Raw genomic sequence first — 21,208 nt, 5'->3', positions numbered from 1 at the left:
TTTGTGCCTGTGAGGGTAGTTGTTTTGGTGTACCCGTGCTGTCTCTCGACCGTTTCCATCTGCTTCGTCGCACACAAACACGATCTCGACCTTTTCCCGACATGAATACTGGACCATTCTGTTGCCTACAGAACGCTGCGTCAATCACGCAGCCTGCAACTCACAAGGAACACACGGCACGTAGTCAAAGGAACTTTCATTCGTCAGCGCCATCTACCGTGGCAACGATGCATTTCTGGACACATATTCAGCGGACCTTCTTTCCTGCATTTCCAGTCAGGAATCCGTCCCTGCAGTTTGACGGTATTATTAATGTTCACCCTGTACAAGCGGGGCGGAGACGACTGGGAAGCCATTCCAACAGCTATAAGGACCGTAAATGGGGAAATCCGCTGACATAAGCGACTAAGACAAAGATCAGTTTGTTATAACCCAGCGCCATGGAACGAGCATCACAGAAACGGCGGACGTTGTCGGCTGTGTGCTTCCTACTGCCGTATATAAGGAACGTTATTGAAGGACGGTGGAACAACGAGTAGCCAACAAGGAGTTGGGTGTCACGATTCATCAGAGAACGTTGAAGTCGGTTTCGTATCTGCCCTATAAAATATAATAGGCGGCCATCTGCCACAGATCTGACGACAGAGTACAGTGCTGGAGCAGGAGCAAATGTTTCTGAGCACACCGTTCAGTGCACACTGCTAAAGCTGAGGCTACGCAGCATACGACCCCTGCGTGTTTCCTTGTTGACCCAACGATATGATCATTTACTATCTCAGTGGACACGGTATCATCGCGATCGATGATGTCCCATTTGTATTCGACAGGAGACAGATCTGGTGATAGATAGGCCTGGGTAACATGTTGACCCTCATTAAAGCATATTGGGTTCTAACAGGGGTATGTGGACGAGCGTTATCCTGTTGGAAAACGCCCCCTGGAGTACTGGTCATGAATGCAGCACAACAGATCGAATCACCTGATTGACGTACAAATTTGCAGTCAGGGTCTCCTTGCGACCGCATATTCCCGCGACCATTCCTGCCAGCAATCACGTGCAGTGGCTACATTACTGCCAAGTCTTCCTGGAGTATAGCAGAAGGAACATCCAGCTTTTCGTAGTCCTATTACGCGACCTCGTTTAATTACAGTGAGGCGTCGATAATAGCGTCTTTGTCGCCTTAAAGGCATTCTTGGCTAACATCAACTGACCGCGTCCAATCTCAAAGGTAAGTAACGTTCACGATCGTTACGACGTGTGTTTAGAGCAAACATGATTTGCATGCTCATATGACAGTAACAGCGCCCGTTTTTTGTGACTGGTGTGAAATGTGAATAAACATCTTTCAGATGTAGGAACACGCCTACCGACACCCTGTTGTGTCTCAAGACTCCTTCTTGGTCTTGCGACTTTTTTTCTGTCGGAGTAGTTGCAGAGTGTAGGTGAGTGTATAGTGTAATGTGATGCCTGTCTTGTATTATAGTGATGATAAGACAAGGGACGGGGTGAAATCTGGTGTCAGCTCATAGCCTACTCCTTTCGAATAGCACCAAAGGGGCAACCGACCTTAACGTCCCCATCAGACGGACGGATCACCATCAAAAGTGTCACATGAGAGATTGCGGAGAGGCTTGCTATTTAATTGGTGAGCAAAAATATCACACCACTACCTCTCCTCCCTTCGGCCGCCAGAAGCTGATGTCGAAAATTTCTTCTACCACCGGGATTCGAACCAGCTTGCCTCCGAGTCGAGCCCAACCGCACGGACGTGCATTAGCGACCTCAGTTATGGAAGCGGGATTGAACAGTGATTGAAAGGAAACATGTCACCTGGTTGGGCGAATCATGTTTCTTGTCACACGAGGTCGATGATCGCACCCGAATACGCTGTCATCCAGGTGAAAGGTTGCCCAAATAAAGCTCCGCTCCATGAACGAAAGCTAGCAGGAGCAGTATTATGATATGGGAGATATTTACCTTGGTTTCAATAGGATGTGTGGGCAATTGAAGACACCATAACGGATGTGGACTGTGTGAACATGACTGCAGAATCACTTGCATCCGTTCATACTCGATGACTTTCCAGATGGCGAAGGCAACTTGCAGCAGGGTAACTGTCCGTGTCACAAGTCCGGAATCGTGTTTCCGTGGTTTGAGGAACATGATAGTGAACTCACGTCAATCACCAGAGTCAGCTGATCTGTCCGTGATGGAATACATCTTGGACGCTTTCGGGTGCCAGCTCTGCGAATACGAAGCACCGGTCTGTAATTTACGGGGACTGCGTTTCCTGTGCGTAGGCATCTCGTGCAACATACCTCCGGAAACTTACCAACGACTTGTGGAATCCACATCACACAGAATCGCAGCTGTGTTGCGTGCCAAAGGTGGACCAACGTGCTATTAAGCTAATTATTTTCGATCACTGGTGTAAACTAGATGTTTTGTAGACAATTTACTGTTTCCCAACATCAAATAATAAACCGCAGCCTGCTATTTACCTAACCTAATACTGAATACATATCCTTACACTTTCACGTTTGTGAGTTGCATAACTTAGAGTTATTCATTGCATCAAGCTGACAATCTATTACGAACCGAGTGAATACTGCTTCAAAGCATTTCCTCATAGACAACAGCGTCAATTGTGAAAAGTCTGTCATGACAACCTAGGTTAACCGCTAAGTGGTTAATGTGCAGCGAAAAAAAAATTAGTGATACTGAAGACTTTGATGTCTGCTGCAAGTTTAGTAACAGAACAGCGCAGAACGGAAGTATGGTGCGTGGTTTGCACAGATCGTTTGCTTGAGTAGCAGTGGAGACGTTTCCTTTCACAATTTTGAAATGAATTTCCGTGTTCACTCTCAAAGTACGCAGCGGCATCATTCACAGAAGCATAACAGTTGGTTTTTATGTATCTAGATGTTTCCTCCTACTCGTTATATCCATTGTGAATGACGAACTGTAACTGTGATTTAAATCAGATGTTTATGAATATGATTTTTTCATAGATACCGTGAGTCTGAGCAATGTGTGCAGGGTGGTCAGAAAATGTGTGAAACGCTTTTAGGGATGTTGCAGGGGTGGTGTTACTAAGACATTAAGAATTAGTTAGCTAAGCGGGTCCTCGCGCGCTCACAGTCAAGCGGCCTGCCAGAACGGTGTTGCTCAACGAGTACTTTGTTTGGTTAGCTGAAACTTGAATTTGCGCGCGCGACGACCTGATTGGCTAACTTCAATGCTAAATAACTAGGAAACGGCGCAACGTGTCGAATTTTTTTATTTCTCAGTACTACCTGCCCCGCAACGTACCTACAAGCGTTTCAAACATTTTCTGACCATCCTGTATATCTTCAAATATATCTATCTTTTAGTTCCATAAACATTTCATTAACTTATACCGAAATTTCCGTTATTTCCTCCAGCGCCACAACCCTGGCTCCATCTGAGCCTACACTGGCTCGAAAACTAGTTAATGGTTCAATAAATCGTAAGAAACTCAAAAAGCGACTAGTTGAATATTATACCTACACAATCTGCCCAGTTTCCTTCTGTTTCTCACGGAGTACTCGGGTACCTCTTTCAATCAGATCTGGCAATGAAAAAACTTAAGATAATTACAATTGGGTTTCACTTTTGCGCATAACTGTCCCCTGAAGACACCACATGACATTAAAAAGCTTAACGTCATACGGAATAACAACCACGCTCATGAATTCCAATAACAAATCTTTGCAAGTATAGTTTTTTCGGATGTGACAGTAGCCTGATGTTGGACTGTATGGTGTAATAAAACGGTTTATGGTGAGATAAAATGCACTAACCGGTCTTGAATAGTATGAAATGACTGATTCCCAGGTTAAAGAATAAAAACCCAGAAGTTCACTACCAAAGAGCTACACGAAAATGTATAAAAGTCTACATATATAAGCAGTTTATATAATTACTATGATTGTTATGGACTTCTTAAAAAGATAGGCACTGATAAACAATTAGTTGTTGTCTGTTTTTGTAATGTATGTTCCAAATATGATTTTGCATAAATAGATCAACATGCGATAGTATTTTCCTTGCTACATGTTGTCATAAGTAAATCTCTGTTCTTCTTCAGTAAGAGTGTGGAATACGAGTTATGTATGTGTTGCGTTAACATGGAGGGTGAACTTAATTGTACTGTGAAGTTAAATAACCATAAATAAATCTATTCCACAACAGAAACTGAACCAGTGTTCATAGCATTTACGAAAATGAGCCGGTCGTTGTGGCCCAGCGGTTCTAGGCGCTTTAGTCTGGAACCGCGTGACCGCTACGGTCGCAGGTTCGAATCCTGCCTCCGGTATGGATGTGTGTGATGTCCTTAGGTTAGTTAGGTTTCAGTAGTTCTAAGTTGTAAGGGACTGATGACCACGGATATTAAGTCCCATATTGCTCAGAGCCATTTTGAACCATTTACGAAAATGAAGCCGAGCATTTCAGAATCTACCATGGACATGTATTACGAGCTTACAAATTTCGACAACAACGAAGAACAATAACACACGAGTACTATGAAAACTGTTTACTTAAATTCTGCCGTTGCTACCTCTCTGTGCAGTGCGTCATTATCTCAGCGTGCCATGTACTGTGTAATTGTGACCAGCCGCCCAAACTTCAACTTGCTCCTGAATTAATGAATCTACTTCATGTTATAGAAGGGTGGTGACGGTTACAGTGGGAACGCGAACGCAGGTAAACTCGTTGTCAACATTCCGATCGACCACATCTGACGACCACAAGGGATGGCCGTCGAAAGTGGACCAAGTACGTCGCAACTCCTCTTCACCTGCGCCTGCCGACCGGGAACAAATAATGGACTCCCTTTAGCATTATGTGTACCCCCGCACTAAGCGTAAGCTCTCTTTAAACATTTGGAGTGCTTGACTGGGAAGCATGGACTGTTGATGAATGTCATCGCAATGTGTTCAGTGACGAACATAATGTTCATGCAAGTGGTATTTCTCATGTCTAGCACAAGTACTGTAAACCTTCACTAGGTATCAAGTTGGATTTTGGAATGGACGGTGGTAGTGGGGATTTCTAGGATTCAAGTGCGTAAGCATTTTTGGGAAAAAAATGTTTTTGTGTGTTTCTAAGATTACATGGATAAACTTTCACTTAACGCGAACATTTTAGAAAATTAACAAGTGATTCGATATGCTGTCACTACGTAATAGTTCAGGATTCAGATATACTTTTGAAACTGCGATTGCCTTATTAGATTACATTTCGAATACTTCAGCTAAAAGTGTGAAGAAAATGTTTTGCTTGTTTTATATATTTCATTATAAATACGTGATACGCCCCTGCTACTTGTCTGATCCACGAAGTGCAGACTTTAAAAGGTGTACATTTGTTTAAGGGTCGTTCTCATATGACTGGCCTGGTAAATTTAATGCCATACAAAGGCACTGGCATACCACGAACTGGACCATATCAAGTCAAGTCCACCCATTGAACTCTAAACCGGTCATGTAGATATCATTCTATGAGGCCTTCCACCTCACACTATTTCATCTGGAAGGAATTATAGACAATAAATTTTATTTCAGACAACGTGCAAAAAGACGAAAGAAATAGGCTGCCATGAGGTTGTATTCGTATATGGACTTGAAAATGTGAAATCATTCATTTCACGGACTAACGCCTGCCACGTAAAGGTTAAGGATGGTCGTAGTCTGACTGGTGGAAGATTACTCTTCACGACTAATTATCAGGAAGTTAATTGGCGAATTTTCGTCAGTTCGACAACATTGTTCTGTTATCTTCTCTAAAGCATGGAGAACGTCACTAAAAAATGAAAAATATGTCTGTAACTTTGGATGAGAATCTCAGCTGGAAAGAAAATAATGTCGCTACGTGTAGGTTGATTTCCGCTTGCCTCTATGTTGTTGTTGTTACTGCTGTTGTTATTGTTTGTTGTTGTTGTGGTCTTAGGTCCAAAGACTAGTTTGATGCTGTCCTCCACGCAAGTCTAACCTGTGAAAGCTTCTTCATATGTGCGTGACTGCTGCAACCAACATCCGTGTGAAACTGCTTACTGTTTTGAAGAATTATTCTCCCTTTACAGTTATTACGCTCCGTGATTCCACAGTTTCCAAGTTGAAGAGTGTGATGTAAGCTTGTGCAAGAATTATTTCTGTGTACCTCCACTATTTTGGTGTAGTCCCATACTGCACGACTAGCAAAAGCCCTACACGGTTAGAGCTTACGTGAGTCACCCCTACAACATCCGTCTCTTTGACCATGTCAGTTCATCACACGCCCAGTTAACATCATGGTGCTCAGACAAGTTACCTAACTACCATGTGCTATGTCTACTTCACCTGCTGTTTAGTGCGCATGCATCTCATATCAGAAATGAAGTACCAATTATGTCATCATAATCGCAACACACGATCTCACTTATCTAGTACTCCAGCTGAGCTCATCAATAAAACAGTTCTTTCTCTGTTGCTGCTGTTCACCTCTGGAATTTGCTGCCTTGCACTCTGCTGACAATACAATAGTTTATTGAGTTTAATAAGCATCTGAAGCATTCCTTTTGTCAAAGTCAAATTTTCCTTAAAAGTTAACATACAGGCTGGTCAGAAACAGCCCGGAAAGCTTGTAAGGGTGTAGCACGGTAGATTGTGCTGAAAAATAATTGTTAAGAAAAAATTCTATATTTTTCGCCGTTTCCGGGATAATTAGCATTGAAGTTAGCCGATGAGGCCGTTAAACGCCCAAATTGAAGCGGCCCACCAGATACAATCCGTGTAAGTTGTTCTCATAGTGTTGATGACTGTGCACGAGACTGCGCAGACTTTGGCTCGGGTTCGATTCTTACTACCGTCGCATGTCTTATTTTTCCATCGCTCTCTTGTTCGGTTTTAGGAAACCAAACACAGAACACGTTTGCTGACACCGTCTCTGGCGGGGCGCATGAATTTGCGCAGGCAACGGCCTGATCGGTTAACTTCAATGCTAATTACGAGAGTAATCCCAATAGTAAGGTCTCCTATTTTTTATAGGTATAGAACTCTGTTTGTGTGTCAGTTGGTCACACTGTTATGAAGAGTGATTCACGCACTGTGTGTAAACATGCACACCCGCGCTGAGGCGCTCAGTCTTGGCTTGGCAGTCGTTGAGAATGGAGCTCACGTTGGATGTTACCGTCAAGTGCGAATTGCGCGCATTTATTCGGTTGTTGAACGCAAAGGGCACTGCACCAATTGAAATCCATCGCCAATTGACGGAAGTGTGAGGTGAGTCGTGCATAGATGTCAAAAATATTCGTAAGTGGTGTAGAGAGTTTGCATCTGGTCGGATCGAAATTCACGACGAACATAGGAGCGAGAGACCGTCAATTTCTGAGGAGACGATGTTGAAGGTTGAGCAAAGCATGCGCGAAGATCGGCGGATCACCCTGGATGATCTCTAACAGGTGCTGTGGGACCCTGAAAAAACTCAAACGGGCAATTCAGAACCGGAGAATATGAATGATGAGCAAGGGCGTACACATTCTCCATGACAACGCATGCCCACACATCGCTCGGCAAACCGTTGCTCTCCTGCAACAGTTTCAGTGGAACATAATCACCCACCCACCCTATAGTCCTGACTTGGCGCCCAGTGACTATCACCTGTTCCCTAAGTTAAAAGAACAATTGGCCGGAAAAGCGATTTAGCTCCGACTACAAGGTGAAAGAAGAGGTTCATGACTTTCTGGACAGCATGGCGGCAAGCTGGTATGACATGGGCATACAAAAAGCGCCACAGCGTCTACAAAAATGCATCGACAGAAATGGTGATTATGTCGTAAAATAGCTAAATGTTCAAAGTGTAAACTGATATAAACCATTGCCGAAATAAACAGGTCTACGTACTTATATTAAAATAGGAGACATTAGATTTGGGATTATCCTCGTATCTCGGAAACGATGCAAAGCATCGATTTTTTTTCTTAACAGTTATTCATCAGCACAGCCTACTCTGCAACACCCTTACAGCTTTTCTGACTGATTCTGGCCACCCTGTATATGACCAGTTGTTTCTGACAAGCAGTAAATGTTTTCATTTTCTGTCAGTTACACTCCTATTCCTCTTCGTTTGTCAGCCATCCACGTTACTTGCTTTATTTGTGTTCTATAAAGTTCCTCTTCTGTCCCTCTCCCACCCCGTTTCCACTTCCATCCCTACCAGTGCTCACAGTTTAAACCAATCTGACTGTAATTTATCTTTGTTGTACTTTTAACGAACGAATATAATCTGTGTTTTACCCTTATGTAACTGCTATTGTTTCCATTATTTATGTCAAATTATTTCCAAGTGTTGGATTCTACATAAGAAGTAAGACCTCTTATTACATGTGCGTCGTGATAAATGTTATGCAAAACATATAGGATGCCTGGTTAGATGCTGGAGAGAGCCAGATGGTTCTCAATTTCCCAAGATAAAAAAGTAAATAAATAGAAATAAATATATTTGGTTTCTTCTTGAGCTGTGGTACATGGTGGTTTTCTTTTTCAAAATTTCGTTTCATCGTACTCTTGACTACTAGTACCTACGAAAAATCCCCCAAAAGGAGAGGAAGGTAGACAGGGAAGTCATTAGAGGCGGGTACGTACTAAGTTGGAAGAATGTTGTAGGCAGCTCTCGAACATCGCGTGGTTAAGTATTCATCGCAGCTTTCAACGTATTTGATTTACGGAAACAATGGAAAATCTTAATCAACATGGAGGGAGTGTTGCTCACTAACTTTCCTTTCATTAACTACTGCACACATGTGTCACTTCAGTTAATGGACATGCATTAAATCTGAATGTCTGACTCTAAAACTGGTTCCAGTAAGAATTGGATATAATAAACGTTGTCCTTCAAGACTAACTTTTAACGAAATGAAGTGATCGTATGGCAAGGATGGCCGGGACGACTAGTGTATCGATGATGATGGAATGATCATGAGAAGAACAAAACATCCAGTCCCCGAGGGGAGAAAAGCTCCGGCCAAGAATCTAACCCGGGCCAGGAGTAAATCAGTTAGACAAGCTGACCACTCTGCTAAGGAGGCAGACACTAACGTTTAATTATTCTGATGAAACCAATTATTACAATAAAAATTTCGACGAGATATTACGGAATATTTCTAGGCTTCCCATACAGCTTCAGTTTAACAGTTGCAGCACGTCGCCGTATGTTTAGTCACAATTCATATTATTTCCACTTTTCTTCTCTCACTCTGCGATATAAGGTAATTAAAATTGGCAACTTTGTGACAGTTCTACTACACGACTGTGAATGAATATTACCAGCATTATGGAAATTTTCAAACTAAGGCCCACACTGTAACTCTACAACGAATGCTACTTTTAAAGTGGTGACATATTTCACTGCAGGTCTTTAGCCCTCTCTCAGACGTTCCAAGCCTTTATGCTTACGCCCTGAGATGCAGCCACATGACGCCACGAGAAGATAGTTTCTTTCTCTGTACATTCCCAATGCTGCTGCCAAAGCGGTTTATAGAGAATTGGGAAAACAGCTATTTCTTCAAAAGTTTCACGTCAGCTCTCCCTAGCTCACTAATGTTTCAGATTTATGACAGACGTGTTCTTCACAAACAGATTTCACTTCAGATATACCCATCTACGAAAAGCTGCGCTGCAGATTTATCTGTTCTAATATTATGGTGCTATAAGCGGAATGGAAATCTAGCAGAAGTGGTGTTAAATGCAGTAAGCGGCCTAATATCCCATAGATAACAGCTAGCACCCAGTTAACTCTTCCGTCAGTGACAGATAAGTCACCAATCAAGTGTTGAGATTGCTGGAAGAGGTTTTGTCTAAGCTCCACTTGTAAGTTCTTCTCACTGGACGGAATAATAAACAGCCCCTGGTACTCCATGAAGTGGAACTGCAGCCGGCAGGGACTGCAGCCAGCACGTAGTACTTGAATAATGATGACAAAACCAGCGGCTGTATTTGAATCAAACGTCGTTTATTCTTTTTTAAAGATGCCACATGGTGACGAAACTGATAGCATGCTTTTAAAAAAAATTAACGACGTTAGATTCAAGTACAGCCGCTGGTTTTGTCATCGTTATTCAAGAATAATAAACAGTTCTGCTGTCACACTGATATAATTTTAGCTCCTTTCCATCTTCTTGATTTATGTGCACAAGGAAACGAGGCACATTTCAGCGCCTCAGCTCAGAAATGACAGTCCATTTTTAGTCTCAACAGTGTGATATCTTCGATTTTAATGTAAATGTAAAGTCACTGTCGAAATACAATTATCCTAACACAAAATATAGTAAGTGATAACCTGACAGCATTTCTATTGTTGTAACCAGAACTATTTTTCAATTATAAATTTTGTTTCCAAATGAATGTCTCAGCAACGAACCTGAATGTCTTCACTTATAAGACCTTACAAGACAACTGCATTCATAGGAAAATATTAGAAACGTAATTACAAACTACTTTGAAGGAAATAGACTATGTTACTGTAATTATTGCATAATTATGCCTAAAAATTAAAATTACGACTATGTGAAATCCGAAAATGACCACCAGCACTGCTGGGAGGCTTCATCTGTGGTAGTTAACAATTACATGCTTATGAATGAATGTTCGATGTCAGTGAACTTAGACGGCAGCGATGCGCACTTCTTTTGTCTTTGGTTGAGCTATCGATCATTACTGTTGGGTATTCTAAACCAACGAAATTATTCGGGTTCAGGAACAGCGTTCCGTATTTTACCTGTAATATAGTTGTTCAATTAAACTGCGTGTTCCCTCATTCCTCTCTCTCTCTCTCTCTCTCTCTCTCTCTCTCTCTCTCTCTCTCTCTCTCCAGGCTTCGACACTCCATATATGTCGTTGTTCTTATAGTTCTTTATACATTCGACTTACCTCTTCACGAAGGAGAATAATATTGACTATACCACTCTTCAGTTCGCTCTGACAAGGGAATCTCCCATTCGCACCTCCTCTGCGTGGTCAGGGTGTTGGACTGCAAAGCGGACGATACGTGTTTACGTGTTCAAACCTCCCTCCCCCCCCTTTTTTTTCGCAAAATTATGAATTTCCCATCCTGTCATTGACGTATCTGTTCTCATTTTGTAGTCTTGGCAATTGTTATACTATACATTCGTTCTCGTAGAATATGAGTCATTTGGTAAGAATGTATTACCGTCGCAAGTAAATATGATGAATAGTGAAAGCAGGCGAGATGCTGCATAGACTGTGAACTATGTTACAACAAAGGAATTCTAGAGTCAAAACTTCCAAATTGGAACGCAAAGTTCATAACATATGGTACTTGTGTAGAAAAAATAGGATTTATGTACGTCTGCAGGTCTCCTCCTTACCTCTCGCTGTTGCAAACGGACGTTACACCACGACACAGACAGAAATTTGAATACAGCGAACAGATACGTCGATGACGGGACGGACAGTTCACAATTTTGTGAGAAAAAGGGCACCATGGAGGTTTAAACACGGATCTCTCTCTTCACAACCCAACGTCGTGACCACATAACAACGACGCCGTGGCTACTCAAATTTGCACGATGTTGCATATCTTGAGTTTGGACCTTTTAATGTTTCTATTTTGCTTCTTTTTTCACAGTTCACTATACCTTCTTCCTGTCTTCATGCGTGATCTGTGTTCAGTTTTTGACCGACTATCCATTGGGTCATTTTACCAATAAATGTGAGGAGGGGGGGGGGGGGGAGTGCTGAAATAGGGAATTTCCCTTGTGAGTAACCTGTCGCTCTGTCTCTCACGCCAGTAAAACACGGCTCAGTGCTCAGTGTCGTGTATACCCCGGTTCGTCGATCTGTACAATGTTTCATTATCGCTTTTCGTTCTTTTTCTTATTTTCCAAGAGCTTAGTTCTAGGATTAGGAAACAGGAGAAATACGTTTTCCACAAGTGTATACGTACCCAATGGTTGTCCCAGTAGCTGGTGATGACTGCCGGGCCGAACGTCCGCGCTGGGTTCATGCTGGCGCCGGTGTACTGGATCTGCAAACAAAACACACTCATGTCAACACGCCGCTCATGCTTGTCAGGATTGTCACATGTTTATCGCTCTGTTTAGCGTAGCTTCGAGCAGAAACTATACTCTTTTCTCTTTAACAGAACACCGGGATCTAAATGCAAAACAAGAACCACGAAATTGGTCTTGTAAGCACTAAATTACGTCATTCACGTTTCCTTAGATCCATCTACCTGTGGAATTCAGAATGTTGGCTGTTATTTACACACACAAATTTTTGTGTATTTACTATTCCAAAGTATAAAAAATATGAAACAGCTTATAAACAATTTGCAGTATGTAATCATACCGCCAACCACACGTATGATCACATGTGACGCCAGTAACATGTATACCTACTGTTCAGATGCAAAGTATTGTAGCCGAGAATCTGAGTACCTTTTCGAAGAGATCATCTAAGAAGGTGGAAGAAATGCTGGCTGTATTAAAAATTGTTTTACCTTTTAATTATTTTAAATTCTGGGATGATTTTTATTCACAACAAGAAGGCTTAGCCATGAACTCTCCACTCGCCTATTGCTTGGCAAGTATTTTTATGACCAACTTTGAGCAAGAATTAATGACAAAATTCCCTCAAGTTGCTACAAGATTAATCTAATGGAATAGATAAGTTAATGATGTTTTTGTATTCTGTTAAGATAATAACGTTGTAAGTGACCAGTTTCTTCGGGATCTAAATAGTTTGAACCAAAGGATACAGTTCACTGGGCAGTGCACTGAGAATGACACTTTACCGTTTTTGAACCTTCAAGTTACCGTAAAAAATGCGAATATGGGCTTCGTTATTTACCGAAAGCGAGCCACGACAGATCTTGTTATACACAGGCAGACATGTCACCCAATGAAATATAAATCAGCAGCATACCGAGCCATGTTAAATGGTATGTATGAAGTGCTCCTTACAAGAGAAGCTCAAGTGGCTGAATATAAGGTTATACAGTATATAGCGTACAAAATGGTTACGATCCAGAATTTGTTAACGTAAGTATATTGAAAAAGAAAAATCTTCCTTTCCATAGCGGATTAGAGGCAGCTTTTATAACGCTTAGACCAGCCGAGCAGACAAAGTAAGACTATATTTTTTGTAGAATACCATATCTGGATGCAATATCCGAAAAAACTGGCAGACGTATGAAATCCAAAAACATTATTCCAGTGCATTTTACATTTTCAGATGTAGTCAGAAAACTCAGACACAGGGAAAAAGCTTTGATGAATAAATATAATGGAGTGGGTGTATACTGTACTACATGCAATCATTGTCCTAAGAAATATATAGGACAAACCGGTAGGTCGTTTCGGCGAAGATTTCAGGAACACCTTAACTTAAATAACCCGCGATTTGCTTAACAGCGCACTTACGCACTTAGGGCCACAGCATCACAAGCCCTTCATAAAATTTAAAAGTACTTCAGAAAAAAGAAAAAAGCCACATTTTGAATATATCAGAGAATGTGGAAACTTTTAGCCATAAAAAGAAACGCACAATTCACGTGGAATAACCAACTGGAATTAAAACAGCGTAGCACTCTGGCTAATTTCGATAGTTTCTATGATTACGTATTAGCATGTAATAAAATTCCGTATTATGCTCGCTTGTAGAAGTAGCGACCCAGCGCTCCTATTCATCAGTATATGACGTCACACTGTCCACATGGATAGCTTCCGTTCCGCCAGCCAGCTAGTCTCTCTTTGTCGTTCGTGCGGGCCGTTTTTGCCTGTCCTGCGCTGACGTGCCCTGCTGTCATACTGGTAAGACACTGCCATCTGATACTTTCCACATGGAAATTTCCATGTGCCGCGACTAATCATGTTAGCACTGACAATTCTTTATCGCCAGTCTGGCCTCGTTTAAAAGAAAAGAATAGCGTCCGCTCATTATAAAATATTTTCTTTTTTCTTTTCAGATGCAGGCAAATTTTAAAGAATGGAACATGTCTGCTTTATCTTTCGCTCGCCATAGTATCGACGATATTCTCTGAATAGTAAATTCTGACTACGAGCAATGAGTATGCCTGTGATGTTTTAACGTTGTGAGTATATTTCAGACATCCCTTTATTAATTTTAATACGCACAAGATGTGGTAACTGTGGTGTCGCCGCCAGACACCACACTTGCTAGATGGTAGCCTTTAAATCGGCCGCGGTCCATTAGTATACGTCGGACCCGCGTGTCGCCACTGTCAGTGATTGCAGACCGAGCGCCGCCACACGGCAGGTCTAGAGAGACTTCCTAGCACTCTCCCCAGTTGTACAGCAGACTTTGCTAGCGATGATATACTGACAAATACGCTCTCATTTGCCGAGACGATAGTTAGCATAGCCTTCAGCTACGTCATTTGCTACGACCTAGCAAGGCGCCATTACCAGTTTATATTGAGATTATAATTAATGTATCAACAAGAGCGATGTTCTCCAATTATGGATTAAAGTTAAGTATTCAATCAACTACGTTCTTTTCTTCATAGGATAATTACTTTACCTTGTTCCAGACCTCACGCCAGTCTGCGTCAGTTTAAACGCGTGCATTTCGGCCTCCTCTAGCAACACGGTGTTGGCTCTTCTGCCAACACATCAGTAACACTGTACTTTGCTTTTTACCGTGTTGGTTCACCTGATGATGCGACTTGAAGCCGCGAAACCGGTCGTGTTTTAATAAACAGTTTTACCAGCTGTAATCGGAGTTCTTCCTAACATTCAACAGCTGCGGTTGCCGGAATGTAAAATGGTTTGGGATTACTCCAAAGGCTTAATATGCTGCGAAGAACGACACAGAAGGACCTAAGTTTTGGTATATGTAATAGACATTCAGCTATCTCAATATACTGTATATATCAAAGATGCTGCATTTGCGTTACATTCTTTTAACTATGGCTTTATGCTGATTAAATACAGCTGTATATAAATACCAGCCCTATGAGCTTGTGTCATATCAAGCTTGAAAGGTGTGTATGCAGAGTTTCAGGATTTCCAAAATCTGGGCCTCGCAGTAAACTCAAGAAAGTAACAGATGATCCTTATGTCTCACTCAAATGTGATCAGTGAACTCTCATGAAGCAGTTTCTCTAAGACTCCTTGCAGTTACTATAAAACAGTACAAGAGCTCTGCCTAATACAGGATGAGAAGGAAAAATTTGTCAGAATGACTGTTGCAGCGCAACACTTGCTTAAATGAGATTTAAACAATTAAGGAAGTATTCCCATTCCAAGTAGATCAAAAAATATAGCCAAGTCATTAGCCCTGCTGAATTTCTACTACTGTGATGCGGTTCAACGCAGCATAAACACTCAAAAGTCCGGTCGGCTGTAGATTCGGTTGTTTAATCATTCAAGTCCTTGTTGTCAGTTAGAATTGATATGACCAAATGAGCGAAGCGTTATTAACACAGTATCAGTTGATCCTCTGTTTGCTACCCACTAGACTCATCAATTCCACTCTTCTCATTACAAATATATTTTATTGTTCCAATGCTGTAAGTTAAGATCTGACACGTCCAACATCTTATGTATACATTGATGAGACAAAACAATCTGGCCACCTGTTTAAGAGCATGCTGGTCCACTTTTAGAGCACAATACAGCAGCGATTCTGCGTTACCTGGATTCGAAAAGCCCTTGGTAGGTTTACGGAGGTATGGGGCACCAGATGTTTACGAACAGACCACGCAGTCCCCATGAATTTTTTCTTTATCTTTTCGCCAACGTTCAGTGACGTTCTTCTGCCAAGTTCCTGGGGTTAATGCGAGAGTCCGAGTCCACCCGTCTGCTGTGACCCGTGACGTAACTGTCTTGTGTTGTGTGAAGTCATTGAGACGCAGCGTGTTAGAAATAGATTGTGTTTTCAAAGAGCGTGTTGTAGTAAGCGGTGACGCACTCTAGTGTGTGCTGTTTTTTTGTAAATTACTTGTGAGTGGTGTTAGTGCGGTACTGACCTTAGTGCTCCGTGTTACTCGATGTTGTGGTAGTTTGTGTTTTGCTGCCTTGGCAGTATGTTATTTCAGAGTCGTTAGTTATTCGCTACCGATTTATTTTTGGTTTTGAAATAGTTAGTTCGTCGCGTTGTTAATGGCTTGAAAGATTTTTTAGTTTGGTTTGGTACTATTTATGGATGTTACAACAAAACTTACTAGTCATTGGTTGGTTGTTGCTATGGTTGACAATATGGCTTATACAATTAAAGTTATCCAGTTACATGGCCGCTTGGCGGAATGTGCGAAGTGTCAGGATTGCGCGGAAATTAGAACATTGAGCCAAATCTCTGCTTCTCAAACCCAGTGCATCTGTATGCGGTAATGTTTACAGTGGGTTTCAGTAATGGTTATTTTGTTTTCTTTGGTTTGTGTGTGGGAGAGGGGGCAGTGGGGTGCCTGGCATCGTTGATTTCCTTTGAGCTATATATGTCAAATGAAATATTCGATTCCGGATATTTTAGTGTTTTTTTGGTTCGGTTTATTGTCGAGGATTTATAGTTTATTTTTCGGTTTTGTTTTAGAATGGTGACATTCTTATTGTATATTTAGCTTGTCCCCACCCAAGACCCTCTACTTTCCGCCCCATTAGTTTCATTTTGTTGCTGAAATGAAATATTTCGCTTGGTTAAATATCTTTGTCCATGGGTGTATTTAGTGACTTTGTGGTTGCCATACGGAATACACTGGGAATAGGTGTGTCCGCCACATTGATGTGGTCACGGGTCAAAGCAGACGGGCGGAATCTAACACTTCCGTATTGTTAATTTCTGTTGTTTCCAGTTCTCGGTTGGTCTGAAAGGTGACGATTCTCGACGAGCGATCTGAATATACATCTATTTTGCACCCTGTCACCTGTGAGGCCAATTTCCTGCAGATGTTTTCAGATGTTTTTCAGTTCCAAAGAGCCAATTGGTTTTTAGTTTTCACTGAGATGACAAAACTGAGAATTCTTGCAGTTATCGTATAATTATGCATTCTGCGAATATGACCATAAAATATTAATCGTCTCTTTCTGACAACGCCAGAGATTTTCTCAGTATTCAGCATGCTGGCCGGAGTTTACAGGCGTGGAGCTGAGCCGCTAGCGTACCAGGTGTGTTGCATAAGGATCAGATCAGGCGAATTTGGCGACCAAGACATTAAGACGAGTTCACTGTGATGCTCCTCAATATCTTTGGCATGATTCTGGCCTTCTGACACGGACAGTTGTTCTGCTGGCAGATGCGATCGCCCTCCAGAAAGACGACAAGTGTGATGTGATGTTGGTGACCAACAAAAATGTTTACGTAGTTCACAACTGTCATGGTTTCTTCGATTACTACCACAGGTACCGTGGAAGCCCACTTGACCGTCCCCCATAATATAATCCAACCCCCACTGTCCTGCGTCCGTTACGCGGTGCACGATTGAAGCAGACGTTCGCCTGGATGACGTCCTAACAGGGCACGACCATCGACCTACTGTAACCAGAAACGCGGTTCATGCGACCAGGTTGATCGTTTCCATTAATTCAATGTTCAGTCGCCATCAGCCCCTGCCCACTGCAACACGTCGCTATCAGCTGTTGCGAAGTTCCATGTTCAACAACGTACACTGAACGTTTTGCGTCGAAAGATCTGTGCATATACCAGCGTAGTACTCTGTCGTCAGACCGCCAAGGGTGTCGCCTATCGTGCTTTACAGAGCGATCACTCCTCCGACCTCCATGTTCTGTGACGAGGTGTGGATGTCCAACACTTTGTTATCTAATCTGATTTCATCGTCCTTCAACCACTTTCCTACAGATTTTTTTTTCAACTGGAAAGGGCGGGTCCTTTTCAAATTTCAGTGAGACGATAAAATTGAGAATTCTTTCGGTTAGCCTGTCATCATTCTGAGAAAGTGATCATAATATATTAATCGTCTCTTCCTGAAATTATCACAGATTTTTTCAGTATGCAGATATAACTACTGAGAGTTTTCCCATAAGACTCTACCTGTGCAGATGGGACCAAAACTTGTCCTTCGAATGGATCTTTCTTGCTATTCTGTGTTTTGAACTGGCGAACTATCTCGAATTATCAAGATTTTCTAACCGTATAATGCTTTCGGTTCAATTATTATTGTGCAGTATCGCAGTTTTGCGTTACCGGATATTGATTTTTCGTTACATCTGGTTTAGGCTTTTCTCTAGGCCTTTTTTAACCTTTTTTGTTTACTTCGCGATTTACTGCTGAAGACTGGATGAGTTCCTCTTGGTAGCTAAATTCAAGTTCCTAATTTTTTTCACCGAATTATTATACTTTGTCCATCAAGGTACATTGGAGTTCCTTCCACGTATTTATTTTTTAGGCACACGATTCGGAGTCAGTTTTCGGCATTAACTTTATTAATTTTTCCTAGGGAGTGAATACCATCTTTTCTATTGTTGGAGACAATTGCTGGGTCGTTTGCGTGGGCTAAGCACTCCAAATGAATTTTATTTTGGCGTAGTCGGTGAATAACTATTCCTTTTACTTATTATCCCGGTTTTGATTATTTTCTGTTCAAAAGTTTTGGATATTTTGCCTAAGAATTTAACTTTTAACATGGTGAATGCTTGTTTGATCAGTTACGTTGTTTTTATATCTACTCTGAACCCTTGTACGGATTGAACAGTGCCTCTCTGTTTAACGAATCAAGCTGTGGCTCACTTCCGTACCTTTGCTCGTTGTATTACATATACTACACTACTGGAAATTAAAATTGCTACATCACTAAGATGACGTGGAACAGACGCGAAATTTAACCGACAGGAAGAAGATGCTGTGATATGCAAATGATTAGCTTTTCAGAGCATTCACACAAGGTTGGCGCCGGTGGCGACACCTACAACGTCCTGACATGAGGAAAGTTTCCAACCGATTTCTCATACACAAACAGCAGTTGACCGGCGTTGCCTGGTGAAACGTTGTAGTGATGTCTCGTGTAAGGAGGAGAAATGCGTACCATCACGTTTCCGACTATGATAAAGATCGGATTGTAGCCTATCGCGATTGAGGTTTATCGTATCGCCACATTGCTGCTCGTGTTGTTCGAGATCCAATGACTGTTAGCAGAATATGAAATCGGTGGGTTCAGGAGGGTAACACGGAACGCCGTACTGGATCCCAACGGCCTCTTATCACTAGCAGTTGAGATGACAGGCATCTTATTCACATGGCTGTAACGGATCGTGCAGCCACGTCTCGATCCCTGAGCCAACAGATGGGGACAGAATGAGATTTCCACTCTGCAACGGAGTTTGCGCTGAATGTAGGAGACGAGATACTGGCAGAAGTGAAGCTGTGAGTACCGGGCGTGAGTCGTGCTTCAGTAGCTCAGATGGTAGAGCACTTGCCCGCGAAAGGCAAACGTCCCGAGTTCGAGTCTCGGTCGGGCACACAGTTTTAATCTTCCAGGAAGTTTCAACAGATGGGGAGGTTTGCAAGACAACAACCATCTGCACGAACAGCTCGACGACGTCTGCAGCAGCATTGACTATCAGCTCGGAGACCATGGCTGCGGTTACCCTTGACGCTGCATCACAGACAGGAGCGCCTGCGATGGTGTACTCGACGACGAACCTGGGTGCACGAATGGCAAAACGTCATTTTTTCGGATGAATCCGGCTTCTGTTTACAGCATCATGATGGTCGCATCCGTGTTTGGCGACATCGCGGTAAACGCGCATTGGAAGCGTGTATTCGTCATCGCCATACTGGCGTATCACCCGGCCTGATGGTATGGGGTACCATTGGTTACACGTCTCGGTGACCTCTTGTTCGCATTGACGGCACTTTGAACAGTGGACGTTACATTTCAGATGTGTTACGACCCGTGGCTCGATCCTTCATTAGATCCTGCGAAACCCTACATTTCAGCAGGATAATGCATGACCGCATGTTGCAGGTCCTGTACCGGCCTTTCTGGATACAGAAAATGTTCGACTGCTGCCCTGGCCAGCACATTCTCCAGATCTCTCACCAATTGAAAACGTCTGATCAATGGTGGCCGAGCAGCTGGCTCGTCACAATACGCCAGTCACTACTCTTGATGAACTGTGGTATCGTGTTGAAGCTGCATGGGCAGCTGTACCTGTACACGCCATCCAAGCTCTGTTTGGCTCAATGCCCAGATGTATCAAGGCCGTTATTACCGCCAGCGGTGGTTGTTCTGGGTACTGATTTCTCAGGATCTATGCACCCAAATTGCGTGAAAATGTAATCACATGTCAGTTCTAGTGTAATATATTTGTCCAATGAATACCCGTTTATCATCTGCATTTCTTCTTGGTGTAGCAGTTTCAATGGCCAGTAGTGTATAAAATTTCTGATTGTTGGGAGATGGGCTTTAGAGTACGAGAAGTAAAATAAAATTGACGTGCTGCCTACAGCCTGTTACACGGCTTTCAACGTGACACCACTATGGCGGTTTGTGTGTCAAAATTGCTGTTTATTTATTCAAGCAGCTCTTCAGTTTGCCTCGCGATGCTGAGCGTATACCGTATAGATCATTCCACCAGCCGGCCGCGGTGGCCGTGCGGTTCTAGGCACTTCAGTCCGGAACCGCGTGACTGCTACGGCCGCAGGTTCGAATCCTGCCTCTGGCATGGATGTGTGTGATGTCCTTAGGTTAGTTAGGTTTAAGTAGTTCTAAGTTCTAGGGGACTGATGACCTCAGATGTTGAGTCCCATAGTGCTCAGAGCCAGCCATCTTTTCACCAAAGAAGCTGAAGTCGCCGTGAATCGTACACGGAAACTCTACGTCGATAACCTAACCGCCAGACTATGTGCAAGCCTACTGAGTTAAATCGTAGATTACCACACTTTGTGTACTGAAGGCACCAAACAAAGTAGCTACTCCTCCGCGATAATGGGTTTGTTCAGGAGTACTGTACGCGTCGAGTCCGAGCTAAATACACTCCTGGAAATTGAAATAAGAACACCGTGAATTCATTGTCCCAGGAAGGGGAAACTTTATTGACACATTCCTGGGGTCAGATACATCACATGATCACACTGACAGAACCACAGGCACATAGACACAGGCAACAGAGCATGCACAATGTCGGCACTAGTACAGTGTATATCCACCTTTTGCAGCAATGCAGGCTGCTATTCTCCCATGGAGACGATCGTAGAGATGCTGGATGTAGTC

General features: G+C 42.6%; 1 protein-coding gene across 1 annotated transcript in view; it reads right to left on the bottom strand.

The window, feature by feature from the left end:
- The window catches only part of LOC126248217 (aquaporin AQPAn.G), a 184,477-nt gene that overhangs the window by 20,106 nt on the left and 143,163 nt on the right, over positions 1-21,208 (bottom strand). Inside the window, exon 5 of the mRNA XM_049949040.1 lies at positions 11,966-12,046. Within this exon, the coding sequence (XP_049804997.1) occupies positions 11,966-12,046 (81 nt within the window). The remainder of the gene's footprint in view (positions 1-11,965; positions 12,047-21,208) is intronic.

Source organism: Schistocerca nitens, chromosome 3, assembly GCF_023898315.1.
Source record: "Schistocerca nitens isolate TAMUIC-IGC-003100 chromosome 3, iqSchNite1.1, whole genome shotgun sequence".
Taxonomy (NCBI): Eukaryota; Metazoa; Arthropoda; class Insecta; order Orthoptera; family Acrididae; genus Schistocerca; species Schistocerca nitens.
Note: the sequence above shows the minus strand (reverse complement) of the source record. Positions and strands in the feature narration are given on the sequence as shown.